Here is a 19,798-nt window from a genome sequence, read left to right as displayed (position 1 = left end):
AGCGACAGACGGCTCTCCGCAAGAACGCAGGAACAATCGCGATGGATATCTTCCTTTTGTCAGCGAGTGCGACTCCTTGCGCACTCAAAACCTCTTGGGCAAAGAAAAAGCACTTCTACAGGAAGAAGAGAGGGGAGGGAGAGGCGGTCTTCACGGCTTGTGGAAGAGGTCCGAGAACTCCTTGACCGAGAGGTTCTCGAGCGCTGACTGGTCGCCGACGACCTTGAGGATCCTGCGAGCGCACGCAGCGGGTCAGTCTCGTCATCAAAATCTGGTGGAGGACGTGCGCGACGGACTTGTCAACGTGCGCCGAGTCAAAGTGAGGCTTGATGTGGCGCTCGAACTTGGCGTTAAGGAGCGGGGTGCCTTCCTCGCGACGGTTCTTGTGGCCGACGGGGAAGTCGATGTGGACTTCGGGGAGGACGGTGCCGTCGTTGAGGGTGACGGTGAGGCCGTTCGAGATGTAGCGCTTGTCGGGCGAGTGGTAGTCCGACGTGAACTGCTTGTCCTCGACACAGTACATCTGTGCAAGACGTCCCCACTCAGTATCGCGCATACGAAGGAGCACGCTTCGAAGCGTCGAGAGACGTCCTGCGCACCTTGTCGCGGAGAGCGTCGATGCGAGGGTCGGCAGCAACTTTGTCCGAGTAGTCCTCGGTAGTCAAGCGGCCGTAGATGACTGCGTACGGCGCAAAAGTCAGCACAAGCTCGAGCGGGAGAGGGAAAAGAGTGGACGCACGAGGAACTGCGACCATGTACTGGATGCAGTGGTCACGGTCGGCAAAGTTGTCGAGCGGGCCCGACTTGTCGATGATGCGGATCTGTGAGACGTTTCAAAGGCACTTGATCAGTCACAATCGCTTGTTGGCGAGCGAGAACCGTCGGCCGGCGACTCGGACTCACGGCAGCCTCCTGGGTGCGGATCTTGACGCTCTTGATGTCGTCCGACGACTTGCCCATCTCCTTGAGCTGCTTGTGGAGGATGTGCGCGCCCTCGGCGGCGGTCTGGGCGTCTGCAGGAGCATTAGCGAGTCAGCCTCGGGCGTAAGGACAAATGAAAGGAAGGAGGCGCGACGCACGGAACTCGGCGGGGAAGGAGATCTTGAAGAGAACGTTCTCCATGATGCTGTGGCGGGGGAACTCTCATGATCAGCTCTGAACTCCGCGAGAGCTCACGTTCCGAAAGCGCTTCACGCCGACTCACTAGGAACCGTACGGGCGCTGGAACTTGAACTCCTGTCCCTTGAAGAGGACGTCGTAGAAGCCCCAGGTCTTGGCAGTAAGGACGGTGGGGATACCCATCTGGCCGCGCTTGACCTGAAGCGCAAGGTGGACCGCGCGCATGCAAGCATCACCCGCGGACCAAGACTTCCTGGAACCGGTGTTGGGTGCGTGGCGGAACGTGCGCAAGCTCTGTCCGTCGACAAAGACCTGCGAGATGACGTCGACAGTCTGGTCGCGGGTGAGGCCGAGCATCTGCGAGACGACGGCGGCAGAGGCGAGCTTGACGAGGATGACGTGGTCGAGACCGACGCGGTTGAACGAGTTCTTGAGCGCCATGCAGCCCTGGATCTCGTGAGCCTTGATCATGGCCGTCAGGACGTCGCGCATCTTGAGAGGCTCGCCCGAGCGAGAGAGGTAGTCGGCGACGGCGAGAATCGCGCCGAGGTTGTCCGACGGGTGTCCCCATTCGGCAGCGAGGAAGCCTGTCAAGTGTAGCGTCAGTAGGCGGACAGGCGTCAGGCGGAAGAGGCAAGGACGAACAGCTGTGGAAGGAAAAGAAGGTCAGCTCTCGTCGTCTCGCTTCGCGGGTCACAGTACGACTCACTCGTTGAAGTCGAGCCAGCGGATCTGGGTGCCGATAGCGAAAGCGCCGCGACTATCATACACAAGCGGGAAACCGGCATCAGCAAATGCAGGAGGTGGGGGCAGAAGAAAAAGCGTCTCGCGCGAGACTCACACCGGGTCCATCTGGAAGGGCGTTCCGGGAACCTTGGTGCCGTTGGGGACGGTGGTGCCGGGCACGATGGGCTCCATCAAGGCGCGGCACTCCTCCGAGACGCGAAGACCTTCGAGACCGCAACCGATGGTGTCGATGAGGCAGAGGCGCGCAGTCGAGTAGGCGAGGTCAGACTTGATCTGGAGAGCGTATCGAGCAGTGTTAGCGCAGTAACGATGAGCGAGCGGGTCGAACGAGTTTGTCCTCGCACAACTTGCCTCGTAGTTGTGGACGTAGTCGGCGATGTCCTGCATGACCTTGTCCGCGGGCGGTCGGACCTGTACATGACGAGCGTCGACGGCAACACATTCGGGCAGGGATGGCACGGGTATTGGAAACGAGGGGGTGTGAGTGTGGGGGTGACGAGGGGGAGCGAAGAGAAGACAGGAACGCACGGTGCTTTCGCCCGAGTGGTGGGAGAGACGCGTAGCACCCATGGCAGCTGTGAGAGCGGTCTGTGGCCTGTGCGAGGCGTTGGAGCGTGCGGACGAGGGGAGCGAGGGGCGGACTGCCGGGTTGGCGACGAGGGACGAGACGGCGCGGCGGGAAGCGGGAGCAGCGATGGACTGAGCGAGCGAGCGGGACGAGGTGCGCAGGGAGAGCATCGAGCCAGCAGCAGCCGTCAACCAAGCGGGAGTTGAAGAGCGAGAGAGAGAGAAAGCGCGAGGAGAAGAGGAACAACCGGCGACCTCGCAAGTCCCGACTCGCACTGCTCAGCACGGCCAGCGACGACGACAATCACAACTGCAATGCACTCACAGATACAAACCGACTAATCCGGAACACACAGAGAGAGAGAGAGTCCATATCGCATCCATCCTTTTACTCGCCTCACACCTGCGGGACACCCAACGACGACGCCTGACTCGCACCCGTCGCCGTCCTGCTCCTCCTCCCAACACGGTCAAGCACGCTGTCGACCGTCGCACGACTCGTCCGTCTCCGCTGCTGCACCCCCGACCCGAGCGCCATCCCCGCCTTCAAGTCGTTCAGCGTGTACACGCTCCCGCCCGCGCCTGCACCGAGCCCGTACGCGCTCGAGGAGATACTCGGCGCTGCGCTGCCCCGCGCACTGCGAGGAGATGTGCCGAGCGAACCTTGCAAGTCGGCGAGCGAAGGGGTGACGCTCATCCGCCGAAGGACGGGCGACGACCCGCCGTTCCCGTGTCCGTGCGTCGTCGACGGCGGCGAGGCCGGAGGGAGCGACGAGAGGCGGTAGGTGCTGCCGGCACGAGACGCCGTGCCGAGATTGACGAGCGAGCGGGACGGGAGGGCGCCGCTCAAGTACGGCGAGCGAGTCGCGGCGGACAGGGCTGCAGGCAGGAGGGCGTCAGTACTGCTCGCGTGAGTGCGAGGGAGAGGGGAGCGCACCTTCCACCTTGGCAGTCTCGTAAGACCACGGCTGTCCAAGCAACGACGCAAGACTAGTTCGGTCGAGCGACGATTCTTTCTGGATCTCGCGGTCAGTTGCGAGGATGTCGATAGCGAGAGAGGCGTTGAGCGCTGCCGGGTTCGGCGAGGCGCGAGAAGCGAAGGAGGACGAGGGAGATGCGCGAGTGGGGATGACCGAGGGCGAGAGGGTGTCGAGGACCTGCCAATGTCAAGTTTCGTCAGTATCTGCAGCTCAAGAGACTCAAAACTAGAGCGACCCACGTCCTGCGCCAGCTCCACCAACTCTCCCAACCCCCAAGTCCTCCCAATCCTGCCCACCGCCCTCGCCGCAAGCTCCCTACAAGCCTGCGCCCTAACCCCATCCGGCCCTCCCCCCGCACTCCCCAACTCTCCCTGTCCCGCAAGTCCAACTTCCCACCTCGTCGCTGCTTTCGCGTCGAGTGCGAGCAGCGCGGGGAGGGCTTCGACAATCGTGGTGGAGGAGCGGCGGGAGAAGAGAGCGTCGAGGAGTGTGAGGAGGGAGGAGTAGTCTGCCGCCGTTGGGCCATGGCCGCTAGACGAGGAGGGAGCGGAAGGTTTCTGCGGCGAGTCGTCGAGGAACGACTTGCGGCTTCGGAGACTCCTCACGCTCCTCGTGCGGTGCAAGGCATGCCCGCCCGCTGCCTGGTCCTGCTCGCCGTTGTTGAACGCCGACGAGCCAGTAGTCGCAACCTCACCAATCGCCAACCCATAGACAGCCGCCATAACCTGCTTGACAAACGACGCCAACTCGTCCGTCGTCCCTTTCGCGATGGGCATCTCCCGCTTGCAGTAGATCGCCGCAGCTTGGGCATACTCGAACCGCAGTCGCGAGTCGGAATCGAGGAGGAGGAAGAGCGAGCGCGCGAATGTGCGTGGCGAGATGGGGTGGCGGTTGACGGTTGAGTGAGTCGGCGAGCCGGATGGGGCGGTCGAGGCGCCGCCGGGTGTTTGGACGCGGAGGATCGGCGCGTCGGTCGCCTTGGACGACGAGACCGAGGCGCGCCTTCGCTGCTCTTTGGTCGTCGAGGATGGGGCGGAGAAGACGTCGCCTGTCGATGACCCGTTGATGGGCTTGCCGAGGACGAGACCGCTGCTACCATATGCGCCGATCGCTGCCGCAGGACCATCTGAATCGGCAGTCGGTCGGCGGATACGCTCGTCGTCCTCCTCGTCTGCGTGAGCGGGCGCGCCGTTCACAACGGTCGTGGGCGGCGGAATCGTGCGAGCGCCGTCCTCCTGAGTCTCGACCGCTCCTTCGACAGCCGGCGCCTCTTGCAACAGCGCCTCGAGAGCCATCACGACCCTAACCTTCGCGCGACTCTTCTCTTCGCCGTTCATGCCGCCAACAAGTCGCTCAGCCCTTCCCTCCTCATTCTTGAGCGACCGAAGCAGGTCGATCAAGTCGCCGGCGAGGTCGTCAAGCTGCGTCGCGTAGCCTGTCGTCGCGGACGCACGAGCGAGCGCGCCAACGGTTGTCAAGATCGGCCGGAGGAGAGGGTCGTCGTCTGTGTCTGCTGCATCGAAGCCGCGCGTCGTGCCGGCCGAAGAGTGGACACGAGATGCGCTTGGCGAGGCTGAGGGCGACGAGAGCCTCGCGCGGCGCACAAGAAGGTCGGCGAGGGTGCTGAGGATTCCCGCTGCGCTCAGTCCTTCGAGGCGCGAGGCGCCGGCTTCGCGCCCTTCGCCGGTATGCGCGTCCGCTTCGGGATCGACAAGGTGCTTGAGGACGAAGAGGAGCGTGACGCTCCGGTGCGGCGACTCGTTTTCAAAGATCTCGCCGACCTGGTCGCTCCACCACGTTACGGCTGGTGCGCGGTGTGAGGACGGCGCGGCAGCGATGATGGCTCGAGCGAAGAAGAGGACGTGAGTTAGGGACGAGGCGTGCCAGAGCGAGCCATGGGAGTAGCGGTCGAGGAAGGTGGAGAGCGCGTTGTGGAGAGCGAGGAGTTGCGGGAGTGTCGAAAGGCGGGAGAGGAGCAGGAGGGACGTAAGAGCGGTTGATACGAGTTTTGGCGAGTCGGAGGGAGGACTGATCGAGGGTGTTTTGCGACTGGCGAGGGACGATGCGAGCGGGGCGAGCGACTTTTCCGACGACATAATCGTGGATTGCCTGTTGACGAAGAGTCAGCTCGAGGAGCAAGGCTGTAGCTCGAGAGCAACGCACTCGTCCCGCAAGTCTTCCACTGAAACGTCTGCCAAGTTACTCAGCAACGCCGGGACGATCTCGCCGACCTGTGTGTCGTAGTCACCTCCCGTAGTGTACAAGAACTCGGATTTTGCGGCTCCCTCGAGAGCTTTGAGCGCGACGTAGCGGGATCTGCGGAGCGGACAAGATGAGCCAGTTCTTCCGCTCGAAAGGGCGAAGCAAACTAACTCGATGTTCTCCCGTCCGGACAGCTGGGCGAGCGAAGACAGCAGGGACACACAGCGGAGATACTGCCTGCCCATGCCGTCGTACGAGCCGAAGAACGGCGGGGTCAAGTAGGTCGCAACGGCATGGAACTGCGGGAAGTCGAGGTCAGGTTCGCTGGCTCCGTAACGGGCGACGACTCTGAGTACTCACCAAGCTCGCGCCGCGCGCCTCGAGTTCAGGGTCCCTCTTCCCGCCGCTCCTGACCTGCGCATTCGGACCCCCACCTGCCCCTCCCAACGCCATTTCCGCCACCTTGAGCGCCGTCTCGGCCAACGCAGCCTTGACGAGCTCTCCACTCCCCTCCTTTCCACTCTCTCCCGCCTCGACAACCAATCCCCTCACAATCTCAGTCGTCACGGCCAACTCTTGCCTCGCTTTGCCCGACCCGGCTCCTGGCCTCGCCTTACTCGCCCGCTCGAGGAGGATCGCAAGGACTTTGGCGAGTTTGGCGGGACGGTTGATTGCGTAAAAGGCGAGTTTCGAGAGCGAGTTCGAGACGGGTTGTGGGAGCGAGTCGGGCGAGGACGACGAGTACGGTGGGTAACAGTCCCGGATCAGGGCTTGGTGGTTCGGCGTCGGTAGGATACCCATTTTGCGGTAGGGTGTATGTGCGCTTCGTCGCGGCGTTTGGAAGGCGGGTGGTCGACCGGAGGAAGCGATGTGAGATGACGAGCCGAGCGGGGGAAGGGAGAGGTGTGCGGAACGTGCGAGTTGGACAGGCGAGGCGAGTCACTGGCTGAGCGTCTCTTAGCCGTGCGAGCGACTCCAACGAAGCAAGCGAATCAAGCGAGCGAGTCGTCGTCGGCGAGAAAGGCGAGCGGAGAACGGCGACCTGCGAAAATCGCTCCGCTTCACGCTCGATTGCCGTCCCATTCGCACAGTCTACGACTTCTACAATGATTCTACTGCCCGGCCCGCAAAAGACCGGCGAACGTTTCGGCCGTCCTGAACCCCCGAAGTTACTCTCCCTTCGCAACCGCGTCCTCCTCTCCCCTTTGCTTCTTCCACCGCTCTACCGCTCCCAAAACCTTCCCCAATCCCTCCTCCGCCCCCCACTGTCCGACAACAGTCACACCCACAGGCCAGCCGTCCTCCGCCCTCCCAGCCGGTACCGAAACAGCCGGCAAGCCCGCAAGAGACGCAGGGAGGGAAAGGAGGTCCTGGATGTATGGTTCGCGTGACGAGCGCGAGGCGGAGGAGGTGGAGGAGAGGAGAGGAGCGGTGGAGAATGCGGTTGGGTGGAGGAGGAGGTCGATGCCTTTTTCGGAGCGGTGAGATGCGGAGGGGGCGGAGGGGGAGGTCGAGAAGGGTGAGGAGGAGGAGGTGTGAAGCGGGTTTGGGACGCGGAAGAGTGAGTCGAGGTCGAGTTGGATTAGGCGTCGGACGCGTTGCGCTTGGAGGAAGTAGTTGTCGAAGGCTCTGCGCGACACGGTTCGTCAACGACCATCAGCCTTCGCCCGCGCAGAGCGTATAGAGAGCCGAGTCGAGAAAAACCATGCGCGTACTCAGCCGACAACGCAAACGTGCCCAAAAGAATCCTCTTCCTGACTTCCTCCCCAAACCCCTCCGTCCTCGTACGCGCATACAACCCCTCCTTCTCCCCACTCTCTCCCTCCTCAGCGCGGTACCCAAACCTTACTCCATCGAACCGCGCAAGATTCGAGCTTGCTTCGGCAGACGCGAGGACGTAGTAGGCGCTCAATGCGAGAGGAGTGGTAGGAAGACGGACGGGGTGGAGGGAGGCGCCGAGGGTAAGGAGGTGGGAGAGGTAGGTGCGGATCGGAGCGAGGGTCGTGGGAGAGGAGAGGAGAGCGGAGGGGAAGAGGTCCTGCGTCGCATTCGATTCTCGTCAGCATACGCATGTCCGTCTGTCCCCGAGAGGGCGGGAGGGGGAGAGACACGCACAGCTGGCACGCCCACCCTCAACCCCTCAAGCGGTTTCTCCCGCCCTTCCTGCTTCCCTAACCGCTCGACAAGCGGCTGATGCGCTTTGCGCGCTCGGTCCCGTACATGCGTGGGTACGCTCGTCGGGTCTTTGGGGTCGTAGGCGTTCATCACATCTGTGCATCCCATGCAGACACAGTCCCATCAGCTCTTGCGCTCAACAGCAAGGGAAGACCTGAAGCCGTCCGTGATCCGGCACGCACCAAACGCCCTCCAGACCCCTTCCACTTCCCTCCCCATCACACCCACCGTATCAAGGCTACTCGCGTAGCTGACGAGTCCGTGTCGAGAAAGGAGGCCGTAGGAGGGTTTGAGGCCGTAGATTCCGCAGAAGGAGGAGGGGAGGCGGGTTGAGCCGCCTGTGTCGGAGGCGAGGGCGCTGTGCGACCATTGTCCAGTCAACTACCTTTTTCAGAGCTTCAAGAGCAAGAGCAGAGGAAGGAGGGGAGGACGCACATGTCGCAAAGACCTGCTGCGACTGCCGCCGCACTCCCTCCTGAACTTCCGCCCGCCACTCGCTGCTCCTCCTCACTCTCTAGCTCTCCATCAGCCCTTCGAGGACCAGAAGGGTTGACGGTCGGTCCGAAGATCGAGTTGGTTGTTGAGGAGCTGTTTCCGCACAAGGTCAGCGAGAGCACAGGGCATAGAGGGCGGAGAGCGTGGCGCACCCCATGCCGAACTCGTCCATGTTGGTCTTGCCTACCAGGACAGCGCCCGCCTCCCGCAAGCGCTTGACGACCGTCGCATCAAACGGCGAGCGATAGTCTGTCCCCGCTCTCGCCTCGTCAGTCCGCTGGATCAGGGCAAAGGATAGAGAGTGTTGCGCACCCTTGAGCATCCTGCTAGCGCAACTAGTCGGCGCATCGTCCGCTGTCGCAAACATGTCCTTCACGCCGACCGTGACCTCGTCGAGTCTGCCCTTCCCCTTTGCCCGTGCGCGATCCAGCTGCAAGGAGACATCTGTTCGCGGGACGAGTCTCGTTGAGCGGGGTCGGAGTGAGAGAGCGGGATGGGGACGGACCCGAGTTGGAGTAGAGGTGGGTGAAGCAGTTGATGCGTGGGTTGAGCTCTGCTGCGCGTGCGAGTTGTTTGGCTATCCGTGGGGGCAAGCTGGAGGGTGCGGTCATAGCGAGTGAGTGCTGTCGAGCTGTGTGAGGACGGGATGGTGAGCGAGAGGGAGAGAGATGAGGGAGAGTTGTGGACCGCGGACTCCGCTCATCTCCGTCGACACTTAGGAAAATCAGGGAGCAAGCTGTGATGCTCTTCGAAGCATTGGAACACTTGCTAAGCTGTGCAGACACGCCGTACTAGCCATCCTCGACTTTACGAGCGGGCAATCGAGCACTCGTCCCCGTCATGCTGCCTTGCCTCGTCCTCGCTCTCTCACGACGGGGGCATCGCACGGCTGACGAGCACTCGCACGGGCAGCCATGGCCGCATTCAAACACGCACTCGAATCGGCAGCAACCGCACTCACAGGCGCAACCACGACCGCACCCAAGCCCGCCGACTCGCTCGCTCACCCGCGTCACCCTGCATCCACCGCAAACGGATCGCACGACGACGAGGTCACGGTGTACGCCGTCGCACTCGAGGACAACGGAGACCCCAAGCATGGAAAGACGGTGCGCACCGCTCTCCCTCGCCCACTCGCTATCCTCCAGCCCGACCCCGCGTCAGGCCCCGCCTCTGCCCGCTGCTCGCCATCGCTGACCCTCGCTTTCGAGCGCACACAGCTCCTCCGACTCCCGCCGCCGTCGAATCCCTACGTCTTGCGCATCACGATCGACGCGGGAACAAAGGCGAGCAGGAACGGAGTCTTGCACACCAACTTTCCCCTCGACGGCGGCAAGTTTGAGCGCGAAAAGTACGCCAAGGTTACGTGAGTCAATCTCGAGTACCTTCAGATGTGAAGCGAGCTCACTGGGAGACGTTCGCTCCGCCCGCAGCCTCCCGCAGGACTTTAGCAAGCCGTTCGAGATTGACCTTCCGGTGCGCTCGTTCGCTCGCAAACTCCCGCCATTCTCGAACTCACAACCGCCCGCAGATCACCTCGGCAGGCGCGTTCTCGTACTTTGTTGAGTTCGACTCGGCCTCGGGCGAGCGCACTCGTTCCCAGCCAGGCTACTTCGTCGTCGACCCCGTCCTCTCCCTCCCCCCTCGCACGTCCATCCTCGACCCCTCGACGCACGCCGTCCTCCCCCTCGGCAAAGGCGGCGTCGTCCAGTCCTCGTCCCCGCCCATCACTCTCCCCCTCGACGGGTTGGTCATCCAAACCGTCATCGCGAAATGGATGGGCACGCTCTCCGAGTGGAAGCCGCACCTCGACTTGATGCGCGACAGGGGATACAACATGATTCACTATACGCCGCTCCAGCAGAGGGGGGAATCGAATTCGCCGTATTCGATTTACGAGCAGAACGAGTTTAGTGAGGATCTGTTCGAGGGGAAGAAGAGTAGGAAGGAGAAGGAGAGCGAGATGAGGAGTATGCTGGGGAGGATCAAGGAGGAGTGGGGGATGTTGGGCATGATCGATGTCGTCCTCAACCACACGGCCAACAACTCCAAGTGGCTCGAGGAACATCCCGAGGCCGGTCAGTCCGGCGAACTCGTCTCTCGCAGGCTTCGTACTGACTCTTCTGCGCGCAGGCTACTCGGTCCACTCGTCCCCTCACCTCGCCGGCGCGCTCGAACTCGACGACGCCCTCCTCTCGCTCTCGTCCAACCTCTCCTCCCTCGGCCTCCCAACCAAGCTCACCTCGACCTCCGACCTCGACGCAATCATGTCGCACGTCGAGCACACCCTCCTCCCCTCTCTCAAGCTCTACGAGTTCTACGCCCTCGACGTCGCGAGTCTCAAGGCCTCGTTCCGCGAGGCGTGGGCTTCTCCGGCGGTGAAGAAGAACGCTGTTCCCCCTCCTCAGGGAAAGAGCGACCTCTCTCCCCTCTCAGTCGAAGACCGGGCACTCAAGTTCGCGCAGCTCTGTCTCCCCGCGACATGGTCGCAACTCGGACACCGCTTCCACGCGCAACTCGACTTGCCCGCCTCGATCGCCTTTGTCGCCCAACACCTCGGTATCCAGCCTGGACAATCGACGGCGGACCAGGCGGCGGACGAGGTTGGGAAGATGTTGGACGTCTTGAATGTCGACCGGTACCGCGAGTACGATGGAGATGTCAAGGCGATTTTGGACAACACGAGGAACCGTGTCAAGTACACGAGGTTGGACGAGCATGGGCCGAAGAAGGGCGAGATTAGCGCGAGGTGCGTTCCCGCTTTTTCCTCGAGAGCGCGAGAAAGACGAGGCCTGACCTTCCCAATTGCGCTTCTTGCAGCTCTCCGCTCGTCGAGTCGCTCTTTACGCGTCTCCCAAAGAACTCGACCACCTCATGTCACGACCCTTCCCTCCTCGCACTAGCCAACAACGGCTGGATCTGGGACGCCGACCCGCTCTTGGACTTTGCCTCTCCCGGCTCGCGCACCTACATCCGCCGCGACCTGATCGTCTGGGGCGACTGCGTCAAGTTGCGCTACGGCTCTTCGCCCGCCTCGAACCCGTGGTTGTGGGACCACATGAGTCTCTACGTCGAGAGCCTCGCGGGAATGTTTGATGGATTCCGACTTGACAACTCGCACTCGACACCGATTCATGTCGGCGAGTACCTGATGGACAAGGCGAGGAAGGTCAACCCGAACCTCTATGTTTGCGCCGAGTTGTTCACCGGGAGGCAGGAGTTGGATTTGTTGTGGGTCTGTCGGTTGGGCATCAACTCGCTCATTCGTGAGGCGTACAGTGAGTCGGCGATCTCCTCTCCGCGACTTCACTGCCGTCACCCATTTTCGATTTGCAGGTCCCTTGAGAACTCGCTGACCCTTCCCTTCGCCTCGCAGACGCCAACAGTCCGAAGGAGGAGAGCGGCCTGCTCTACGGCTTTGGTCTCGGCAAGCCTATCGGTGCGTCCACTCGCTTCGAAACAGCTCTCGCGCGCCGTCTGACCCGTTTCGCTCGCAGGCTCGATGGACACCGACTGCCTCAGCGAGCGCACGACCGTCTCCTTCTCCGGCGTCGAGCGACCCGCCAAGCTCATCCCTCACCCAGGTTCGACCCCTCACGCTTTCCTCATGGACATCACGCACGACAACGAGTCGCCTCTCTCGAAGCGCACGGCGGAAGATGCACTCCCGACTGGCGCGCTCGTCACTTTCGCTCGGGCGGCGGTGGGTTCGAACAGGGGTTTCGACGACTTGTATCCCAAGTTGTTGGACGTTGTTGGCGAGACGAGGAAGTATGAGGTCGTCAAGGCGAATGATGGGATTGGGGAGGTCAAGCGCTTGCTCAACCACCTCCATACGGAACTCGTCCTGGATGAAGGCGTCGAGGGTCACTTCTCGCAGGAGGGAGAGGTGTGTTGCGCTTACGGACTTTCGCTTGCACACCCACCTTGCTGAGACTCGCTCGCTCGCAGTACGTCACGGCGCACCGTGTCAACCCCGTCACGCACAAGGGCTACCTCCTCGTCGCGCGAACGGCATTCTCGTCAGGCGGCGGAAAGGACAAGGGCGATGGTGCGAACCGCTCCTTTTCCGCTCGTCGGAAGCTGCCGCTCACGTCTCGCTTCCTACAGCCCCGACGATGCGTCTGGACGGTACGCGAGTCAAGTTCATCGCCGGCGCCACCGTCAACGTCAACTCGACTGCCTCGCGCGATACCGAGACAACCCTCCGCGGCCTCGACGCGACCATTTCGCACATCAAGGCTGCCGACCCCGCCGTCGAGAAGGACTCGTCAACCGGTCAGACCTTCTCCGTCATCACCGTTCCCGACGAGTTCCCCCGCGGCAGCGTCATGGTGTTCGCGACTTGGATGGACGACTTGCCGGCCGACCTCGACGACGTCTGCGCGAGCGGAGCTAAGCAGGCGTTCGGCGAGCTCAACACCGTTGACCTGAACGTCGTGCTCTACCGCGCGGACGGCGAAGAGCGTGATGCAACTGGCGGAGACGGCGTCTACTCGCTTCCGGACACGGGCCCGCTCGTCTACTGCGGCTTGCAGGGATGGATGCCGCATCTCCGCCATATCATGGAGCACAACGACCTCGGACACCCGCTCTGCGCCAATCTCCGCAACGGCACCTGGGCGCTCGACTATGTCGTAGACCGTCTCGAAAAGCAGACCGACGTCTTCCCCGCTCTCGCCAAGCCCGCCGCCTGGTTCCGCGAGCGCTTCGACCTCATCAAGGCGCATGTTCCGCCCTTCCTCCGACCCAAGTACTTCGCCTTGGTCATCAACGTCGCCTTCAAGGCGGCGCGAGACCGCGCGGTCGACCTTTGCTCGCCGCTCATCCGCAACGGTACCTCGTTCGTCCACCAGCTCGCCTTGACGAGCGTCCAGATGTACGGCCAGGTCAGGAGCGCCAGCCTCGACGCCAAGAAGCCGACGCCGAGTCTTGCGGCGGGCTTGCCGCACTTCACCGCTGGCGTGCGTGTACCTTCTCGAGCTCCGACTCCCGACCAAACTGACCTTCTTCGCATCGCAGTGGGCTCGTACCTGGGGACGCGACGTCTTCATTTCGCTTCGCGGCTTGTTCCTCGTAACCGGCCAGTTCGACGCTGCGAGGGAGCACATCCTCGCCTTCTGCAGCGTCCTCAAGCACGGCCTCATCCCGAACCTGCTCGACTCGGGCCGCACGCCTCGCTACAACTCGCGCGACTCGCCCTGGTTCATGCTCCAGAACATTCAGGACTACGTCAACACCGCCCCGAACGGCCTCGATATTCTCCAGGCGACCGTCAAGCGTCGCTTCCCGCTCGACGATACCTGGGTGCCGTTTGATGACGAGCGAGCGTACGCCACGACGAGCACGGTCGCCGACGTGATCCAGGAGATTTTGCAGCGCCACGCGAGCGGGATCCACTTCCGCGAGTACAACGCGGGCCCGAACCTCGACATGCAGATGTCGGACAAGGGCTTCGACATTGACATCGATGTCGACTGGAAGACAGGCGTCATCTACGGCGGCAACGAGCACAACTGCGGAACCTGGCAGGACAAGATGGTGCGTTTCCGTCCTGTCGTTCGACTTGCTCGGCGCTGACGCGTGATCTTCGTAGGGCGAGAGCACCAAGGCTGGCAACAAGGGTGTCCCCGGAACGCCTCGAGACGGCGCGCCGGTCGAGATCACCGGTCTGCACAAGTCTGCCGTCCGCTGGCTCGCCGACCTCTCCAGCAAGGGCAAGTTCCCTCACAAGGGCGTCAAGGCGACGGGTGAGCTCCTACACGTCTCTCTCCCTGATTGAGGCGGTACTCATGCGCTTGATTCTCGCAGTCGACGGCAAGGAGCGCGAGGTCTCCTACAAGGAGTGGAACGACCTTCTCCAGCAGAACTTCGAGCGCCTCTACTACGTCCCGGCCGACCCGTCGCTCGACCCGGAATACGACGTCGACCCGTCGCTCATCGCTCGTCGCGGCATCTACAAGGACGTCCACGGCACGCCTGCGCCCCGCTCCCGCGCCGACTACCAGCTTCGCGGCAACTTCCCGATCGCCATGGCTGTCGCGCCCGAGCTCTTCACGCCCAAGTTCGCTCTCGACGCCCTCGCCGTGCTCGAGGCGAACCTCGTCGGACCGCTCGGCGTCAAGACGCTCGACCCGGCTGACCCGGACTACCGCCGTGAGTCGCCCTCGCTTCCTCCTCGCAGGTTCCGCCATCTGACCGCCCTTCCCGCAGCTCACTACGACAACTCGAACGACTCGGACGACTGGCATGTCGCCAAAGGCCGCAACTACCACCAAGGACCGGAGTGGGTGTGGCCGATGGGTGCGTCTCGCGATAGCTTCCATACTCTCTCAGTCTCGCTGACTAATTCTCGCTGCAGGCTACTTCCTTCGCGCTCACCTCATCTTCGACACGCTCGCGGGCGCCGGTCGCTCAGACCCCACCTCGACCTTCCACCACATCTACGAAATCCTTTCGCGACACCGTGCCCACATCACGCACGACCCGTGGGCCGGTCTTCCCGAGCTCACGAACGAGAACGGCGGGTACTGCCACGACAGCTGCCGGACGCAGGCCTGGTCGGGCAGCACTCTGCTCGACGCGCTCGACGACATGGCGAAGCTGGCGGCGGGAAAGAAGGCGCGTAACTAGACGACGGCGACAACATGTAGATACCCATGCATAGCGGCGCATTGTTGGTGCAAAAATGGACAGTCAGCCTTGCGCTCTCGCCCGGACCTTCGAAGTGAGCAGAACTAGCGAGCGATGTTGCGAGAGCGACAATTACAGACAACAGGACGACCCGAATACAACACTGTCCGACGACCCTAGGATCCTTCTCACCGCGCAACCCGTCCACTCCGCCTAGAATTTGTAGTCGACTTCCACCGCCAGCATGCCGTAATGAGCGTGCTCAGGGAGCGGCTGAGGGCAGTAAAACGCCGGCACCTCGCTCGCGCGCAGTCGTCGTCCGCCAATCTGCTCGTGCAGCTGATTCTCGCGCGCGTAGGCGTCGCGAATCTGAGCGATGCGCTTGCTCAGCTGCTTGGGCTGCTTGGCGACGTCGGGCGTGAGCAACTTGTACTTGAGCTCGTTGGCCTCGCTCACGCGCATGCGGCGACCCTTGCGCTTCTCGAACTCGTCGACGTAAGGCTGGAGCTGCTGACGACGGAGCTCGAACTTGAGCGAGTACATCTCCGACACAGGCATGCGCGGGTACAGCTCCTGGCCGAAGTTGTCGTCGCCGCGAGGCTTGCGGGACTTGCGCTCGCGGCAACGACGCTCGTGGTCCTTCTCCTCGGCGATAGTCCTCAAGTCGAAGTGCTCAGCGTAGGGCGAGCCATACGCGACGAGCTTCGCCGCCGACTGTCGCTGAGACTGGCTCGAACGGTTCGAGCGGGTTGACCGAGTCGAGGTAGGCGTCGTCTCGTAGGAGGTGAGGGAGTCAGAGTCGGAGGCGGGCGAGTCGGTGGCGGAGGCCGAGTCGAAAATGCGGGAGGAAGCTGCCGACGAGATGGTCGACGAGCGCGAGGAAGCCGGCGACGAGGGTTCGCTGTTGCAGGGGCAGTCGGCACCGCAGGTAAAGTATCCCGGCGAGGTCAACTCGCTGTAGACCTCACCCCAGAACGAGGTCTTGCTCTCGCTCGAGTCGGAGCAGTCGTCGAGAGCTTGCGACCTGCGGGATCGGGTCGAGCGACTTGAGCGGGTCGACCTGGTCGAGAGCGGCGTCGACGTGTACGACGCGCGGGAGGCGATGTCGGAGTCGGAGGTGCGGGAAGAAGTGGTCGAAGAGGGCGACGAGGCGTAACTGGAAGCGGGGGACGAGTTGGGGTGGTCGCAGGTGCAGTCTTCGTCGCACTCCGACATAGCAGTCAGGATCTTGACGCCGAACTCGTTGCACGACTGGATCCAAGCCGAGACGGTGCCGTTGCTCGAGCACCGGTCGAGGTCGGCAGTCGAAGCAGTCGAGACGGCGGCAAGAGCAGCAGTAGCAGCCGACTCGGGGGCGGCAGCGTTGCCAGCAATCACCGAGTCGTCGCACGAAGCGCTGAAGAAGCGGGAGAGACGAGCCTGCGAGCGAGAAGGACGAGGTCAGTCAGTCGTTCGGCAGAGGGAAAGGCGGGGTAGCGGAACACACCAGGACGGTCGTAGGCTGCTTGCTGGTGGACGAAGAAGCAGGGCGAGCAAGCTCAGCGGCGGCGGAGATGGTGGTCTCGACGGCGAGCGATGTGACGGGCGAGCGAGCGGAAAGCATGGCTACTGGGTCGAGTGAGAGGGTGTGCGAGTGTGTTCGAGGTGTGAGGAGTGCGAGTGAGAGTGCGAGTTGCTGTTCGAGTGCGAAGGAGTGTGAGCGAGTGAAGGGAAGGAGAGAAAGAGAGGAAAGCGAGCGCGCGCACCGAAGTCGTTCCCGCCCGAGTCCGCTCCCGGTCACAGCGCCCAGCCATCTCGCCCTTGTCGCAAACCTTGTCGAGTGGCGCAGAGACAAGCGCACCACAGCAAGGTTCAGCACACGTCTCGAAGCAGTTTCACCCAGCGGGCTCGTCCGACAGCGCAGAGAGCGAGGAAAGCAGCCGTTCGACTCGGGACCAGCTCGAGTGGATGTGACGGGCCCTCATCGCCGGCGAGTGAGCAGTCGAGAGCGCTTCGTACGCTGGAGACGGGTCGAAAGGGTTGTAAAGCATGTGTCGGCGGCGAGAGAAGGAAAGGGAGAGCCAGGTGGAGGAGGCGGAGGCAAAGAAGGTCGTAAAAGGGCTTTTGACGAGTCGTGAGGCGCTCGTAGGGTCCGGCTGGCCTTGTAGGCGATGTTGCTGTGTCGTTACGAGTCCAAGAGCGACGAGACGTGGAAAGGGGCGCCGAGGGGGATGCTGAGGCTGCCGCCGCGCACTTCCTCCGCTTTCCTGCATCCTCTGCTGCAGCCCTGTCTCTGCCTTGGTCCCAGCCGCTGGCAGAGGCTGCGGCGAGGTGGATGTCGTGTTGAAGGAGAGGGCGGGCGGAGGGTGAACGAAGAGGCGTCGCGGAGGTCGAGAATGCTGTAGGTCCGTGTTTGACGGGTTCCTGCGTCGCTAGGACCCTGCAGTGCTGCGCCAGACGGTCTTGACATCGTGGTGTGTCCCGGTTTGAGCGGCGGAGAATGATGAGGTTGTCGAGGCGGCTGGCGCATCGAGTACGGCTCGCGGGAGAGCGCAAAGGGCGTCGAGATGTAGCAGCAATGTTTCTTCGCCGACTGAGCAGGCTAGACAACCCGCTCGTGGTCCTTGTAGCGGGAGGGAGATGCCGAATGAGCGAGAGTTGGGGGCGCGCCTGTCCCCGCGAGGGTTGAGTCTGAACCATCCGCTGCCGCTCGTCCGCCAATCTCGCGCGCCTCAGGCGGAGTTGAGAGGAGTCCACAGAGCATCGCAGGCGCCATCAGAGGACCTGCGCTGAGGCCGGTGCTCGACTGCTCGCCCTGCTTTTGCTCCCTTCTTCCTCGCTTGTGGAGAAGACAGCCTGCTGAGCGCCATCGAGCGGGCCCATGTCGGCTGACGGACTGAGGTCAAGTTCGTGCGTAGTTCAGCCCTCGTAAAAGCTCATACGCCGCTTTGGCTCCTTCAGAGCCCCTCGCAATCCAGCAGGGTCGCCCTCCTTCCACGGTCAGGCCAAGCCAACGTCCTTCTTGAGCGCCCATGCCGCTCGAGCCTGTCTCAAGTGCATCCGATCCAATTCGACGGAGTGGTCTAGCGCCGCCTGGTGCGGGCGACATGCGTTCTTCACCTCCTCGCACGCTCCTCCGCCGCTGGTCCGCTGTCAATCCGTGCATCCGCCCGGGCGAAGCCGGCCCTGCGCTCGTGAATATGTCCTCCATTGCCGTCAGAGCGCCCAAGTCCCCGACAACGGGCTAGCAAGCGAGAAAGCGAGCCATCTATCCTGCCGTGCGACCGGTCGAGAGAGGCGCGAGGACAGCGTCGGAGGGATGGCGAGGCCATAAGTGCCAGTTCTGAAGCGTATCTCAATGCCGCTGCAGGCCCAGGGGGCGTCCAGACCAGCCATTGGCGAGAGCGAGCGTAGAGAAGGAGAAGAAGAGACGGACGAGGGAAGGTCGAGTGGGTCAGCGTCGTTGTGCGACCTTTCACGCAGCGTATCATACTCCTGGAGGTCTCTCGAGTGTAAAGCGCACGAAGCCAGTTTCTCCGGAGTGAAGACGGGCGAGCAGGAGACGAGGAGGAGAAAGTGCGAACGATACAGACGGTGCAAGGGGACCAGGAGTACAGCAACAGGGACGAGAGCACTACAGAGAGCGACAGAACGAGAGACTAGATACAAAGGATCCCCTCCAACCGCCGGGGAAAGTCGAGAAGGTCGCCCTCCTCCTCCTTTAGTCGAAGCGAGGTGCGCTCGACGGGACCCTGCGCTGCGCGATGGGCATCGCGCGCTTCGCAGGTCCTCGTGCAGGTCGACCGCGTGCGACAAACGCCCGCTGAGCTCGCTGCTGAGCCTTGTACTCGGCGAGATTGCACAACCGCTTGGCGAGCTCGACGCGGAGGTTGGATGTGCCAGGGCAGCAATCGCGGGGAAGCTTCTCCATCGTCTGTCGAATGGGCAGAGGGAGGGAGAGGTGGGCGCGGAGGGTGCGCATGTCGACGACGTTGTCGTTCGAGTCGAGGCGGCGAGCGAGGCGCGAGGGGGAGAAGGTCTGGGCGACGGGGCGCGTCGGATCGAAGGGAGGAAGGGCGTCAAGGTTGTAGAGCTGGCGCACGAGCCAGGCGTTGATGTGATTGTCGAGGCGGCAGTAGAAACGGTCCTCGCGCTCAATCTTGTCCTCCTCGACCTTGTTGATGCCGCGCGACGCCTCCAACGCGAGCTCATACGACTCCTCCATCTCGATCAAGGCGATACCGTACGCTTCGATATCGTCGAGCGGGATGTCGCCGATGGAGCCATTCCTGCCGACTTTCTTCTCGACGCAAGCGAGGAGTTCGTCAAGCACCTCACGCTTGATCCAGTAGGCGTCCGAGCGCTGGACCTCCTCAACTTGCGACGAGGCGAAGGACGAGGCGTCCGAGTTGAAGACAGGCGAGGACAGGGCGGACGAGATGGACGAGGCTGCCGAGAGAGTTGGCGAAGGGGGCTCAGGGATGTCGAGCGAGGAGGCATGCGCGGCAACGTCGATGGTGAGCTCCTTCGCCGCGGAAGTGTCGATTGGCATGACCGGAGCATCGAGCGCAGTGAGCGAGTCGCGAGGACAGGCGGCGGAGGTGACGGCGAGAGGGGTGACGAGCGAGAGAGCGGGGGCAGCGGGCTTTGCGCGAGTCGGCTCGAAGAAGGAGGAGCGAGTCTTCGAGGCGACAGGAGCAGTCTCGAAGCAAGTCTGCGAGTTTGGACGAGGCGAGTCAGCGTGACGGTTTCGACTGAGGAGGGTGAAGGGAAGGGAACGCACCATGAGACTCGAGGCGCTGGAGAGGACGGTCGCAGTAGCACAGTCGAGCGCCTTGAAAGCGGTAGCAGCGACGAACTGGCCGAGCGAGGAGCGAAGGAGCGAGCGAGCGGAAAGCATG

General features: G+C 62.8%; 6 protein-coding genes across 6 annotated transcripts; 1 reads left to right on the top strand and 5 right to left on the bottom strand.

Annotated features, from left to right (window-relative positions):
* Positions 1–150: 150 nt before the first annotated feature.
* Positions 151–2,604, bottom strand: RHTO_05042 (2-methylcitrate dehydratase; the record flags this gene model as incomplete). Its single annotated transcript, XM_016418705.1, has 12 exons — positions 151–232; positions 297–523; positions 600–679; positions 740–821; positions 904–1,013; positions 1,080–1,126; positions 1,205–1,706; positions 1,735–1,766; positions 1,829–1,879; positions 1,961–2,139; positions 2,218–2,277; positions 2,395–2,604. The coding sequence occupies 12 exons, from the start codon at positions 2,602–2,604 to the stop codon at positions 151–153; spliced, it is 1,662 nt and encodes a 553-aa protein (XP_016275981.1).
* A 226-nt stretch (positions 2,605–2,830) lies between these two features.
* Positions 2,831–6,416, bottom strand: RHTO_05041 (cellular morphogenesis-related protein; the record flags this gene model as incomplete). Its single annotated transcript, XM_016418704.1, has 6 exons — positions 2,831–3,312; positions 3,371–3,590; positions 3,653–5,522; positions 5,577–5,729; positions 5,787–5,914; positions 5,976–6,416. 6 exons carry the CDS (start codon positions 6,414–6,416, stop codon positions 2,831–2,833), a joined length of 3,294 nt encoding a protein of 1,097 aa, XP_016275980.1.
* Positions 6,417–6,784: 368 nt separating this feature from the next.
* Positions 6,785–8,896, bottom strand: RHTO_05040 (aspartyl-tRNA(Asn)/glutamyl-tRNA (Gln) amidotransferase subunit A; the record flags this gene model as incomplete). The annotated part of the gene is made up of 8 exons (XM_016418703.1): positions 6,785–7,244; positions 7,331–7,653; positions 7,731–7,885; positions 7,973–8,148; positions 8,226–8,378; positions 8,438–8,534; positions 8,598–8,729; positions 8,791–8,896. 8 exons carry the CDS (start codon positions 8,894–8,896, stop codon positions 6,785–6,787), a joined length of 1,602 nt encoding a protein of 533 aa, XP_016275979.1.
* Positions 8,897–9,199: 303 nt separating this feature from the next.
* On the top strand, positions 9,200–14,918 carry RHTO_05039 (glycogen debranching enzyme, glycoside hydrolase family 13 protein; the record flags this gene model as incomplete). Its single annotated transcript, XM_016418702.1, has 15 exons — positions 9,200–9,394; positions 9,506–9,651; positions 9,719–9,761; positions 9,817–10,363; positions 10,419–11,034; positions 11,106–11,563; positions 11,662–11,724; positions 11,783–12,174; positions 12,237–12,336; positions 12,396–13,249; positions 13,308–13,826; positions 13,882–14,035; positions 14,097–14,441; positions 14,499–14,588; positions 14,647–14,918. 15 exons carry the CDS (start codon positions 9,200–9,202, stop codon positions 14,916–14,918), a joined length of 4,794 nt encoding a protein of 1,597 aa, XP_016275978.1.
* Positions 14,919–15,131: 213 nt separating this feature from the next.
* Positions 15,132–16,521, bottom strand: RHTO_05038 (uncharacterized protein; the record flags this gene model as incomplete). Its single annotated transcript, XM_016418701.1, has 2 exons — positions 15,132–16,337; positions 16,405–16,521. 2 exons carry the CDS (start codon positions 16,519–16,521, stop codon positions 15,132–15,134), a joined length of 1,323 nt encoding a protein of 440 aa, XP_016275977.1.
* A 2,097-nt stretch (positions 16,522–18,618) lies between these two features.
* RHTO_05037 (uncharacterized protein) lies at positions 18,619–19,797 on the bottom strand (the record flags this gene model as incomplete). The annotated part of the gene is made up of 2 exons (XM_016418700.1): positions 18,619–19,611; positions 19,681–19,797. The coding sequence occupies 2 exons, from the start codon at positions 19,795–19,797 to the stop codon at positions 18,619–18,621; spliced, it is 1,110 nt and encodes a 369-aa protein (XP_016275976.1).
* Position 19,798: the final 1 nt, after the last annotated feature.

This window comes from Rhodotorula toruloides (assembly GCF_000320785.1).
Source record: "Rhodotorula toruloides NP11 unplaced genomic scaffold Scaffold3, whole genome shotgun sequence".
In the NCBI taxonomy this organism is placed as follows: Eukaryota; Fungi; Basidiomycota; class Microbotryomycetes; order Sporidiobolales; family Sporidiobolaceae; genus Rhodotorula; species Rhodotorula toruloides.
The sequence above is the reverse complement of the archived record's forward strand: the minus strand, read 5'-3'. Positions and strand labels throughout refer to the sequence as shown.